A 14,330-nucleotide genomic window follows, 5' to 3' on the forward strand; every position below is an offset into this window, starting at 1 on the left:
TGTGCGGTGGGGAGGGAGGATGGCGGAGGGGAAAGGGCAGAGGGCTCCGGGCCGCGCCGGACCACATCGCCTCTTAAGTGGTGGCTGGTAGTGGCAGGGATGGAGGAAGGTCTTATCGCGTGGATCCGACTGGGTCTTAACTCCCTTCTCTTTTCTGCTTTCTTTTCAGGTCACGAATCAGGTAAGAAGCTTTTATTTGAGGTAACCTTTAGTGTCTGCAGCTTTGGGCCTGTCTCCTTTCGTTTTCATGTAGTAAAGGCTCCTTCTTGTCCAAGGGGAGTTCCCCCTTGCTTCCCCACGCGTGCCTGCGCTCAGTCTTCTCATGTCGGACCGTGCTGGAACCTCTCCCGCAAAGATACTACATGAAAGAAAAAAGAACAGTAAAAAGAGAATACTTGTGGCCTGGCTATTATTAATGTAATGAAATCTCTGATGTTTTTCAAGGTGGGTTTTAATTCATTAATTAGCGATCAAAACATTGATTTATGGATAATACGTGCCAGGTGTGGACCTGTACATGGTGGCTTTTGGGCATGTACGGATCTGCTTGCATCACGGTGTTGTAATCTCGTTCTTCTTTGGCTAACCATAAAAAATAATGTAATTTTACCGCTGCTTATTCACGACAATATGTTCATGTAGGGTTGTTGCTGTTTTTGTTAGCGTGGTAGAACCCACACTAGAGAAAGAAATCTTGTTCTAGTACACAAAACAATGCTCCGACTAAATAAGATCTGGCTGAAAGGAAGTCACACATACTGTAATCCTGCATCATGTTCTCAGTGACAATTTTGAGCAGTGTTAATGGTCAGTTGTTGATTTCAGCAGGCCTGTTGATAATGTTAAAAATGGTGTTTAAGCCAAAGGGCTCTGAAACTTTCAGCAGCAAAATTGTATTCTTAACAAAATATTGTTGAAATATTTTATAAACTAGGAATTTTTCTGTGTGAAGAATGGTTTTCTTGGGCTTTTGTTGTTGTGGTTGCTGCAATATACAAACTACATCTGCGGAAAGTAAAGGGTTACTTGATGCTGGGTCATTTTGTGCTTTGTAGTTTCATAGGGCAAATAATTTTACAATTCTTACAATGTTGCTGCTGTGGAGCAATTTGAGAAGTCTATAATCCCATTCTTCTGAGTTAAAATTGACGACCTTTCCTGGGAACCCATCTTGAACATGCTTGAACATGTTTCCTCTTTTTTTTTTAATTTTGAAATTCCGAGACTAAATTTCAGTTTGCAAGAAAATAAGTGAATGAATAACTAGCACCAATTTCCAATTATCTAACTTCTTCTGACTTTCCAGATGTTGAGATGAGCTCATTATGGTACAAATTAAGACCACCTTTAAAGCAGAAATTGAGGAGAAAAAATAGTGACATTTTTATATCTGAAATATCTTGTATGCCTATGTGTTTATGTTGTATGGAGAAAATCCTAGAGGAATGTCAAATGAACAATTTTAGGTATGTTTAAAAAACATCTCTTTTCGCCATTGATTTTGCATTGGTGATGGATGTATCAGTTGTAGATATCATGGATAATAGGAATTTGTACGCCACAAGGATTTTCTTGTTACTGTTTCTGTGTAGAAAAGGCCACTTGAAACCAATTAGACTTCCTCCTTCACTGCACTTTCCAGTCTTGACTGAGCAGGGATTATTATTATCTAGTCTGAGAGATGTATATTTGAAAAAAGAAAAAAAAAAAAAGCTGGGTGTTGAATATGAATGCACCTTGCATTATTAATTGCTGTTCTTTTAATCTCATCAGTGCAGTGGTGAACTGTGTAGCAACAGGGCTGTTAGTCATAAGTTATTCATATCCTGCTTGTGTTTAAAACAACAATAACGGTATTTTGAAATTCTAATGAAGTTGCAAACTAATTCTTAAAAAATCCTGTTAATTGCAAGGATGGACCTTTCTCATGGTACTCTGTACTGTGCTCTGTAAAATATTCTAGAAGTTTTTAGCATTAAAAACCCCAATGGTGTGCCTCCACAAACTGTAATATTTGTGTCTGGTAGTCATTTAATACATGTATTTGGACAGACATCTAGCCAATTGTTTCTTCCTCGGATTAGTTGTTGGTTTTTTTTTTTTTGGTTTTGTTTTGTTTTGTTTTTTGGGTTTTTTTGGGTTTTTGTTTGTTTGTTTGTTTTTTGTTTTGTTTTGGTTTTTTTTTGTTTTTGGGGTTTTTTTTGTAGTTAAGTTTTAGACTACCCCTAATGCATACTGCTTTCTTTAGTGTTAAAATTATTGCTAGGTGTGGTAGTGAAGTCTTAAAAAAAAAAAAAATCCAGTGACCTGTTAGATGCATAGATTCTTAGTGTTAGATTGTAATTAGAACTATCATTCCAATTCAGCAGTGCTTACACTGTTTTGATTATTGTACCAATAATATTCCCCTTATTAACAGTAACTAGTAAGGAAGTGTACTAAATGCAGATTCACTTGCTTTTAGTATGTTCTCACAGCACTGTGTCTTCTCTGGTTTTGAAATTGTTTTGAAATGGTTTTGAAATTTGTAAATTTGGGACTTTCAGTCTTAGAAATTCAGATGTGTCCTGGTTTAGGGCAGATTTTGGGAGGAGACTTCTGAAGGGTCTCCTTTAGAAAGCAGGTTTCAGCAGCCCTGCCCCCAGCTGGTTCGAGAGAAACAGATGATGGGGATACTGGAGTGTACAGTCACCTCAGGACAAGATGATAATGAAAAAAAATAGTATTTCTCTGTTAGAGGTATGTGAAGTCTTTCAAAAATATCTCAGAAGTTTTTCTTTATCTGAAAGTGTTTACATTATAACACAAATCCATGAATTTGTAAATCCTTAGAGATAGAGCGTTTCTTTGTGCATAGATATTAAAATTATCTGAAGGTTCAGAAACTGGCTGATGAGGGTAAACAGGAATATTCTTTCTTAGCTTTAAAGATTTCCAGTGGCAGTGGAAATCTGCCACATGTCTGTAGTGATGTTTTCAAGAGAGGACAGTTGTTCAGTGCAGCACACAGTGAAGCCAGGAGTTAAATGTACCATACGGTGCTAAGTGATTGTCACAGGATTTTTTTCTCCTTCACTTCTACAGTCTGACAGAATGAATTGTTCTCTACCTCTGATACAGAAAGAGTTGATGATTCAGCATTTACAAAGCTCCATTTTGTGTTCCGTGATGACAGGGAATGGTTTCTTCTCTCTGACCTTCTGTTGGGGCACCTGACATGACCAGTGCCACCCTCCTTCCTGGATATCTTATGGGATTTTCCTGAGAGAAAGCAAGAAAATCATGTTTATCCATTACCATATATATGGTGTTTGTATATCTTGTTCCCAATTTCTTCTGGGGAAAAAAAAGAAAAAAGGCAGCATGCAAATTTTTTGGAGTGAAAAGGTCAGAACACAAGCTAATTGTTCTTTGTCATAATGTTGCTTCAGTCTGGCTTGCAACCCACTACTGATTGCCTAGGAAATGTAGATAAACAAAAGTGTTGGTGGATATTTTTCTTGATGTCCCACCTTTTTCCATTCTTTTTTCCCTTTCTTCATCTTACAGATTCTAAAAAATATTCCTGCTTCCTGGATGGGATAACATTTCAACTCATGCCTTCATTATATCCAGATAAGGATAGAGTAATTGACTGCCTCTGATTATGAAGCTCAAGCACTGGCTTCAGCGTCCAGCTAGTGAGTGTTGGCTCTGGCTTGAGTTTCTCTTGCCTCATAGAGCGTAGTTGCTGGTTCTTAGTCACCTTCCAGTATTATTTTTAGGACTTGGGTCCTACTTTTTGGGGGGTGTAGGGTTTGGAGTTTTTTAAGCCATTAAGGTATTGAGAGCCAACTGCATAAAGAAAATTATTTTAGCTCATGAACACCATTGACAGCTGTGACTTGAAAGTTACAGAAACAATAAAGCACACAAAGCTTTAGAACAAATGGCAGAAGCTGGATTCAGCCAGTCTTTATTTATTTATGGAATACCTCTCTTCAGGGTGTCAGGCAAATATAGAGAAGAATTAAGTATATTGGATGCAGGCCTTAGTTTTCCTGAAAGGTCTTTTCATTTCCTGGACTCTGGAACACTATCCCACAAGCTTTCCCAAAGAAAAGCTGTAGTGATCCAAATAACTGAACATGCGATGTGCACGGTTCCTGAAGTGCGTTGAGAGGTAGCACTCGTAGGTGAGGTACTGCCTTGGTGTGAAAAGATGTTGGGTGTGGAGAAACACAGATGTCCTTCTAAAAATGGCTAATTAAGCTTTTTTTTTCAGATGAGGGAGTGGAGTTTAACTCTTCTGTGGTATGCAGAGTGAAAAATAGTAGAGATGGTGTACATGCTTGGAAAACAGCCTGTTATTAGTCATGTAGCCTCAGAAGGTGGGAAACCAGGATTCAGTTTGTGTCTTTCTGTAAAGACAATATCCCAGAGAGCCTTTCACAGAGCCAGCAAAGGAGGAATGTTGAGCCTGTGATACTGCGTGGCAAAGAATAAACACAAGGATAGATATGAAGGAATTGTAGGTGACCACAGTGAGAACACCTTGTGAATGACTTCTTCCGATTTAAAATAGCTCTCTGTGAGTTTAAATAGGTAAAAATGTTGCACAGGGAAAATTGTAACTTGTTTGGGGTTTAGAGTACTATTTATCTGAAAAGGTGTAAGATTGCCATAGCTCTGTCTTTGTATGCTCTTCAGTAACTGAAAGCTGAGAAAACCATGTATTTTATTGCTCAGTTTCTTAGTTCTTGTTACAAGGAAACCTTTACTGTCTTGAAGACAGGATGGGGTGCGACAAAGTTGAAAACAAGTGACAATTGTTTGTGCCTTATACAGTATCTTGCTGCACTGAAAATGCTGTTTCCCACTTCAACATTTTCCTTGCTTTCCTTGCTTTCCTTCCTTCCTGACTCCATCAGAGTCCAATGGTTGAATCCAGTGGTTGTTTCAGTAAACTGTAAAAAAAAAGAAATGTGTATAAAGCTTATATAGAAGAGTGGATTGATCCAGCTTGTCCCTGTTATGAGTAACTTTTTGGATCATGGAAACAGGTCTGCTCAATGTTTTTCACAGAATAACACAGTATTCTGTTTTGAATTGGTGGCTCAGTATCCACACCTCAGGGCTCTGCTGGAAGCATTTTAAAGCTCTTGCTCACTGAGTTCAGAGGAAGCCCAGGTCAGCTGGTTGGTCCAGATTTCTGTGTGCTTTTTTTTTTTTTTTGCCTTGCTGCCTGTGGGATGCTCTGGTTCAATGTGTACAGCAGTGCCTGGGCACACTGAGTGTTAAGTTTCAAAACTGCATTATGGATATGTGAAAAATACATACCTCTCATTTTGAAGAACAGGAACACTAACTGTGAGTCAGTGTTGCTCCTTCAGACACCATAAAGTAATGAACCCATGTGGAAGGATAAGAATTTTGTGGATGTAAATTTTCTCATGTTTTTGATAAAAAATTGCAGTGGGCTGTATTCTTTGAACTTTATTATGGTGTCCTGAAGTACTGAAACTGAGGATATTAAAGAATTTGTAATAAACTTTGATTTTCCCAAGGAAGTCTAATATAATGGATCATCTCTTGTTTGAACAAGATCATATTGTGGCCATTCTAAGTAAGGACTAGTGGTCAAAGAAGAATCATGCAGCTTATGTAAGTTCCAGCTATCTCTTTGCTCCTGGTGTGCCTTTTGGCCTGCTGCACAGAACTAAAGTTTTTACAGCTGCTACATATGACGGAAATGACGCTGTCTCTAAGGTGTACTGAAAAATTATTCCTCCATTTTAGTTCCATAAATGTCATGATAAAAGAATGAAGAAATATATCCTTATAGTGCCCCAACAATAGAATAATGTTTGGGTGGTTCCCTTCTGTAAAGGAATTTCACTTCTGAAACAGACTTGGTTTTGTTATATGCTTTTAGAAATGATGTGTAAAGAATTAAAAGCAAAATATTATGAATTTGTATTTTTAATATAGATTAATAAGAGTTAGATACTTTAAGAAATTAATAATTTTCCCTTTCTTGATGATGATTCAATCAGTTACATTTTACTCAGTGTCTTAGTACTATTTAGGGAAAAATTACCTTCAATTCAATAAAGTTAAAAAAATTCTTGTGCTTTAATGAAGAAGTTAGAAAACACTGATTGTCTTAATTGGTTTATTTACATGTTGTTCTTCCAATTTCCTAAAGCCATAGGAACACTTCGTTTTTGCAGGGGAAAGTCTTAGCTGTGGTTTTGTCGTGATATAGAGATACTTTAATGCAGTCAGCAGAAGTACAATAAAATGTAGATGCTGTGGGTGTTTGGTTTACATTTGTGCTTAGAAGAGGATGACAACAGTTCTTCCCACCAAAGCTCTCTTGACTTTTGCACCTGAGAGTCTGGATATGTTTGTGCATTTTGCCAGTTTTGTGTTTTCATGGTTCCAACTTTTATATAAATACCACAGTAAAATGTGGAAAAATCCAGGTCTTGAGTATAATGCCTTAGTATTTAAAATGTGACAGTCCTGAACTATTTGCAGATGCTGTTCAACTTTAATTGCACTTAAGTTTCAAACTCCTATTTTGTTTCAGTTTCTATTCTCATTTTGTTTTTACATGCAAGTGACAGAGTAGAAAAGCACATTGCTGCTTAGACGATTTTTCAACTGTGCATTTACTACATAAGTTTAGAATAAATTTCACCCTTTCATTGTCTTATCCCACTTACCCTTTCTGGATCTCCATAAGCCTGATAGATCAAATCTTCCTACTGGCTCTGTAACTATGTTGGCAGAAGATTTTAAACTCAGGTGAAAGATAATTGCTCTGTGCTTTTTTCAATGCCATCAGTTAGGCTGAAGCAGTGGTACCAGCAATGAAAACAGAATAGCTTATGCCACATGCTGTTTAGGTAAAGTGCCTGCTGTAATGTTTTTGCTATAATCAACATTTAGACAGATTTACAATTTGTGATCATTTAGAATAGAATGAGGTAGGCTGGAAGAGGCTTTTGAGTTCTGCAGACCAACCATGCTCTGTTCAAAACAAGTTGCTCAGCAACCTGTGAAATTCTGAATTTCTCAAGACACAAATTCCAAGTCTCCTGGACAGTTTGTGCTACTACTTACTATGCTTGTTATTTTTAAAATTTATTTTTAAATGCCTTTCTTATCAAGTTCAAATTTCTCTGTGTTTCAACCTTTTGTTTCTTGTTGTTTTACTGTGTGCTGCTGAGATGAGACTGTCTCCATCTCCTCTGTGCTTTCCCTTAGCTAGTTATAAACAACAGTAGTCAGGTGAGAAAGAAGGACCTTCTGGAATACTGGGGCAAAAAGGACAAATTCATGGGAAGTGCAGATAAGGGTGAGGGGTGTAAAGTAGTTTCTGAAGTGTTTTTTTGTCTATTGGTTAGCTGGACCAGTGGAAAACCAGGAAGTGTTTCTCAGCAAGGTCTTTTAAGATAAGAAGCAAAGAGACAACCAAAACTATGACAACTATCTGTAAAAATAAAATTATAAAAAAGTGAATACTAGATACAGATGTGTGGGGGGTTTTGTGCTGCTGTTGTTGTTCTTCCTGAGCTCGTCTAAGACTTCTATATAGCCAAGTATTTTTCTTTTTTTCTTTTCTAAGGTAAAAACTCAAAGAGCTCTAAATTAAGAATTGTCAGCGGAGTGATAAGCAGTGTCTTAGAAAAAGATTGTGATACTCTCTTGTGCAGATCTAGGAAATATGAGGCTGCTATTTTATGTTACCTTGCATACATAGTATCAGTAAATTAAGAGAAAGTGAGCAGCTGAAAATGGGTGAGCCCTCAAAGAACCCTAACTGTTCATTATAGTAGGAATTTGTAGAATAAAATTGTTTGGATAGTCCCTAGATAATAGGAAAGGGGAAAAAGCAGAGATCTCTCGCATTTTTAGACAGTGATGCTGTCTAAAAAGCATACTGAACTTCCTGCTGTCCTAAAACAGGAATGACTTTGTCTTCCCATGCTGCCGTCTATTGTTCATCTGTTACCCATCTGTCACTCTCTTGCACAGGGGCTTATGCTGCACCGTTTTTAAAATCTGCTTAATAATTTTCACAGGGATATTTCTGTCTTTTTTTCCAGGCCTGAATGAAACCCTCTCGACACACAGGGAGATATCTTCTTTGCCTTTTTTGGTTTCTAGATTCTAGACTAGAGTTGTTAGTCTGGTTGTGTGTTAAGATCACTGCGTGTCATACTAAGCCTATGCTCTTGCTGTTCTCTGTAGTGCTGACCATCAGTTTTCATTGTCACTCACGTTGTTTACTGGAAGTTAAAAGTTCTCAGGTTGTAAAGTTTCTAGGTGGTATGGTAACATGAATTATGAAAGGTGCCCTGTATCCATGGAGATTTAGTTCCATTAAATTCTTAATTCAGGAGTTTGAGTAAAGCATTCTTGGGTTTAGTTAACATTTTCTTGACTTGGGGTTTAAAGGTGTTGGTTTTATTTTTGTTAGTTGGTTGCTTAGTGTTTTGGTTTTTCTTTTCCCCAGTGGTGTAGAAAAGGACAAGAGATTCTAAATAACTGTATTTGTCCACTAACTTAATGGGATCCTTCATAATTTTCTTTTCTGGTTTGTGGGGTCTTTTTCTAGGTGAGTGTTTTGGTTTGGGGGTTTTTTGTTTGTTTGTTTGTTTACTTGTTTTTTTAGCATTTGTTCCCTTATTTCATATAATACTGCAAAATATCAAATGATATTGTAATGGAAAATGGAATTTTTTCAGTTGTGTTGCTTTTCCTGTAATAAAATGATAGATTAATGGCTGGCTTAGTAAGAGAGGTACTATAAGTACAATTAATATTTTAATGGATCCATACATGTAGTCTCTTCTCTTTTGAATTTTTTTTTTTTTTTTTTGCTATTCACAAAGTGGTAATTATCTTCACAATATAGAATGTTATAATAGAAGCTCAAAATACACTGTCTTCTGTTTCACCAGTTACTAAGTACTTAGCACTTCCCCTTTTCCCCGTGTTTATTCAAAGATCTGTATATGCCACAGTGTACAATTAGTTTTTTCATATAATTGTGAATGGCCACTGCGTGTGTATTCTAACAACAGTTCCTGAATTCAGTGAGGTTCTTCCAGACTGACAATGAAAAGATTTCAAATTGTCTTAGATCATCTCTGTAGTTACTAATTCTGCAACTGTTGTGATGCCTAGTTTACTTGAGTACAAAAAGAATATCCAATTAAAAAGTGAGCATCCAATCTTCCAGATACATTACTCCATCATAGTTTGAACGTATTTTTCCTGTAAAAGGCACACCTACTGAAATGTGTATCTTGTGTGGTTTTGCTCGTAGGAGCTCCAATATGAGCATGGTACCAGGTATTCTGAAGTGATGGAGTCAAATAATACCACAAGTTTCTTCATATGTGCTCTGATGATTTCTAGTTAATTTGAATATTAAATACTCGTCTGTTTTGTGACAGAACACTTTGAAAATGGTTAAAATGCTTTAATGCTTCAGTAAATAATGTTGGGAATGTTTCCACTTCTCTTCCATAAAGACTATTTCAATACATAAAACGTGGGGATTTTGTGTGTGTGTGTGATTTATTCTGCTGTATTAATTAAAATTTTTTCTCTTTTATTCTCCTTAAATTTTAGGAAGCATGGGGTTTTTAATGTATTTCACATTGTGGATACTCTGTTATGCTTCTGAAAAGATAGGCGTTTGAGTGTGCTTGTTAATGTTATGCTTTTTTTTAATTTTATTTTCCAGTTCCTGAAACAGTTGGGTATACATCCTGACTGGCAATTTGTAGATGTTTATGGTATGGAACCAGAACTGCTTAGCATGGTGCCAAGACCTGTATGTGCAGTACTACTTCTCTTTCCAATAACAGAAAAGGTAAATGTTTATTTAATAATCAGTTAATTGCTTTTGTCATAAGTGAAATGGGAATGGAAGTTTGAATCTTGTACTTTGGTGTTGTATTAGAATCAAGATGAGACTCAAGCTTTATTCAAGAAACTTCTTCATTAAAAATAACACCAAAATGCTTCTTTAAGAGCCTTCTTTTGATGACCTTACATGTATATGTCTGATTTCTTTTCAAATCAGAATGGGAAAAGCTGATGTAGAAGCACAGAGAAATATGCCTCACACTTTTCTATTACAGGCAATTTAAGATATTTTTATAATAAGCACTGTAAAGTGGCTCAGTTGTCTAATTTTAGCAGAAAGCTACAGTAGCATAAGGAAAATAGGAAATAGGGTGTAGCACAATATGCAACTCCTTTCTGAGTTTTTGTCCTGTTACACTGACAGTCCTTCAAACTTAATCCACTTTCGGTTCAGTCAGCAGTATTGACATGGCTTTCACTTGAACAGATGGGACATATTAAGACAAAGGATAATTTCTCCCCCGTCTTTCACTATGTTGGACTTCAAAGAACTTACTTTGGTTAAACTTTCAATGTGCTCATTTTGTGTCATCACATGTTTTAATGTAGTGTGATTCATACTGATCTTTCAATTTATAACAGTATTTCATGATTGTGATAAGGTCAGCCAAAAAGGTTGAAAAGAATCTGTCCACAATTCATTCTTTTACTATGTCTCTCAGAAAGAATATGTAGCATGTAAGGACAAATCACTTAGCTATTGAAGCTTAACTTCTACAACAAAAGGTGTTTAAATAGAGAGGAGTGACAGGTCAGTCTTCCTGCACATTATGTCCTGTAAACCTCTGCATTCTCAGTTTCTCCAAAGCAGCTATGCAGGCAGTACTTTTCAAGCTTGACTTCAGCCACCTTGATAGTTTTGAGCTTTATCAAACTTTCAACTCTCCTATCTTCAGGAAATGTCCTTTCTGTCACCTTTGAGGCATTGTTTTCTGTGTGCTGTCATTTCTGCCTGGCTGTTTGAGCTACAGGTCTGAGCACCTTTTGTGACTGTCACTTTTCTTTTGACTCCCTGCTTGTGCAAACCATATTTTGGATCATGCTATGGGAGCATTATCCCATGGGCAAGAACAACCTTGCTCTTGTTCCAGGTGTGTCTGATTTCATCCTAAAGAAATACATGAACAATACAAATACATGAGCAATACAAATACAAACAAAACCAGCGAAACAAGAGTTTTGTTGCTCTGTTGCATCAATCAGTCAAATCTGAGAACCAGCCAAGTGTTCAGCATGGTAATCCTTCTGAAACATAAGGACACAAGTGTTTCTATCAGCTATTTAGTCTGGCTGTGTGGGGGATGAGTGTTTCATGGGAGGTCCCAATGTTCTGAAGCTTTTGTTGGTCAGTGTGAACTCCACAAGACCCTTGAAAATTATTTTGTATTTCTAGAGTAGTTTTTCCCTCCTCAGCCTCCCTTTCAAAATGGCCTTTTGATGACCTCAAATTACACTTTTATTTAATTTATGATTTATTTGCTTCCTGGCTGTGTCTACATTTATGAATGTGCCTTTGTAAACACTTTTCTCACACGTCTGTCTGTTCTGTCTGGAAGTTCAGTTGTTTTGTGGTTCCTCTATATCACTTTCCTTGAACTTGCTTTTAGGGCAAGCTGCTCTTGTTAGCACACAGATAATTTTAGGATTGTTGTCCATTTTAATGTTGTCCATTTTAAATGGCTTTCTTAGTCTGCATAGTAGGTTGTAGACAAAGTTAATATTGTGAGTGTTGGCCATTCTGGGCCTAATGAATGAATAGATCCAAATGAATATAAACTATGGGATATAGCTTTGGTTAGGAGGAACCTCGTGAGGTGATCTGGTTAACCCTTGCTCAAAATTGTGTTTTTGGTATTCTCAGCATTTATATCTCAGCATCTATATCAGCTGTGGATTTTATTTTGGTTGGGAGGGAATGAATGGCAGCTGTATGGTTCATCTCTCTAGTCTGAACTTTTTGTCCAGTTAAACTCCATGAAATTTTTATTTCAAGGCTATTTTTGTTAGCTTGTAAATAAACCAAATTAAAATGTTTTATAATGCTCTTGCTATTACTTAGCCTTTTCAGAACATTGAGACAACCTGCAAATGTAGAATATGATGCTGGAAAAGTTTTTTAGTTTTGTTTGTCACTGACAGTACAGACAGCCCAAAGGAAATTTCTCAGGAATTTGCAGGAAGAGTTCCTTGCAAAAATTATGCATTCATACTTGACTTTCATCATACTTGTTTGAAAAGCCTGTCTACTTCAGAATTCTTTTTTTTTTTTCTGCAAAAATACCTAGTAAAGACGCAAAGGAAGGAGCATTGTCTGAAACATTTGTGGATTTATTTTTTGCTTTTTCTCTTTGAAATTAAAATTTAAAGAAAGAAAATAAACAAAACCCTCAAACAAATCCTGTCAAAAAACCACAATACCCCCCCCAAAAGAACCAACAAATTGCAGTCAGCAACAACAAAATAAAAAACACACACAAAACCAACACAGTGCTACACAGTGTAACAGATTTTAGTCAAATATGAGCTTTATAAAACAAGTACTTTAGTTTGTTCAGTCAAAGCAAATTCTCTTTTTGCTACAGAAAATAAGTTTGCTTTATGAATATGGCTTTAGAAGGACCTGTTTTGGTGCCTTGAGTGTTATATAGATCTTATTCTATACACCTGGGATAAATGAAATGTAACAGTGCAATTTTAAAAGAATACTTCATGGTGATTCGTCACCTGAAGTATTACAGTTTTCTTGATAGCCCTTTGACACCTCTGTCTTTAAAAAGCCTTTAGTTGCTTTGGAGAGAGATGGTGAGATGAGCCCAGATCAAAGAAATACTTTGAAAATTTTTGAAGTTATGTTAGATAACACATATTCAAAATGGTGTTTCAAGTGTGAAGCCATTGGGTTAAGAAACAGTATTGAGCCGTTCAGGTAAGTTCACCTACACTTGTTGGACCATGTGTTAAACATTTCAAATGTCAGTAATAATTAGCTGTTGTGTTTTGTAAATTGTTTTGTCTTGAATAATGTAGCTAATTGTACTATTTGTGAAATGTCTTTAACTTTCCTTCTAGTATGAAACCTTCAGAACAGAAGAAGAAGAGAGAATAAAAGCTAAGGGACAAGATGTCAAATCATCAGTGTATTTCATGAAGCAGACCATTAACAATGCTTGTGGAACAATTGGGCTAATTCATGCTATTGCAAACAACAGAGATAAAATGAACTTTGGTAAGATTTTTTTGGGTTTGATTTTTGTTGGTTTTTCCCTTTTTTTCCTCAACTGTGGGAAGCTGTGGAGGGAGGGGTGTGTTTCGTACTATTTTCTCTAAATATAACCATTCATAAAGGCTAAAGGAGTGCATTTTTACCTATAATCACAAAGTTAATATTTTAGACTAATTTATGAACTAAAGCACTTGAAACATTGTAGAGTACAGCAGGCAGCAGTTAACTTTGCAGTAAGCCTTCTGCATCTTAAAAATACAGTGCAATTCTATCTTCAGATCTTTTGTTGGATTCTGTAAGCTGTGAATAAAGTTGGAATAAATGTGACACTAATTATGTATTTTTAATTTTTTTTTTTAAGAAACTAATTCTTCACTGAAAAAGTTCCTAGAAGATTCATTATCTATGACTCCTGAAGAGAGGGCCAAATACCTAGAAACTTATGAAGTTAGTATCATGTGTTTTTGCTTTTATTTAAAATGATGTTAAGAATTACTTGCATGAGCAGGTACTGTCCTTGGGGGTTGACTTGGTGAAGCAGCTAAACAAATCTGATTTTACAGTGAGCTTGTGATCAGACAGTTGCTACAAAGGAAACTCTGCTTTGGTATTTTAGAGCATTCCTGCCTGCCCATAGCTCAGTCAGCAGAATGGATTTTGTCAATGTTCTCATCCATATTAATTCCCTGGCTTAGTTTAAAATTACTTTGAAATGCATGAGAAATGTGTGTATAATCTTTTTTTTGTGCGTTCAGGATGTAGTTTAATGGTCAATTTAAGCTGATCTGGGGCTGTTGCTGAAAGGATACTCCTTTTACTGCCTCTTTTAATTTGTGCCTTCTAGTCATATCTCCATGTCTTTAGCAGTTGAGGCACACAAAGGGCTGATTTGGCTGAAATAGGATCTCCTTCCCCTACCATCCTAAACCATGAGATGAGCTAGCTGATAATGTGTTTAGCCACATCATTAGTGTGTTTGAAAGGATGTGGCAGAAACATCTGGCCAGTGGTGGATGGAGAACAGTGCTGTTGCTCCTGGTGGTAATGATGGTCCTTTCTCAAAATGAAAATCTTGATGATTTTTAAGTCAGAGTTCACTTTTTGCATATTGTGAGGCCCTCAGGAGTATGAGTGTTAACATCTGGCTAAAGGAAGTAGTAACAAACAGAAACAGCAG

At 36.5% G+C, this 14,330-nt stretch overlaps 1 protein-coding gene across 1 annotated transcript in view; it reads left to right on the top strand.

The window, feature by feature from the left end:
- UCHL3 (ubiquitin C-terminal hydrolase L3) overlaps positions 1–14,330 on the top strand; it is a 41,981-nt gene that overhangs the window by 384 nt on the left and 27,267 nt on the right. Inside the window, exons 2-5 of the mRNA XM_063392227.1 lie at positions 170–181; positions 9,746–9,874; positions 13,000–13,156; positions 13,515–13,600. Coding sequence (XP_063248297.1) covers positions 170–181; positions 9,746–9,874; positions 13,000–13,156; positions 13,515–13,600 — 384 coding nt within the window. The remainder of the gene's footprint in view (positions 1–169; positions 182–9,745; positions 9,875–12,999; positions 13,157–13,514; positions 13,601–14,330) is intronic.

Source organism: Prinia subflava, chromosome 3, assembly GCF_021018805.1.
Source record: "Prinia subflava isolate CZ2003 ecotype Zambia chromosome 3, Cam_Psub_1.2, whole genome shotgun sequence".
Classification (NCBI taxonomy): Eukaryota; Metazoa; Chordata; class Aves; order Passeriformes; family Cisticolidae; genus Prinia; species Prinia subflava.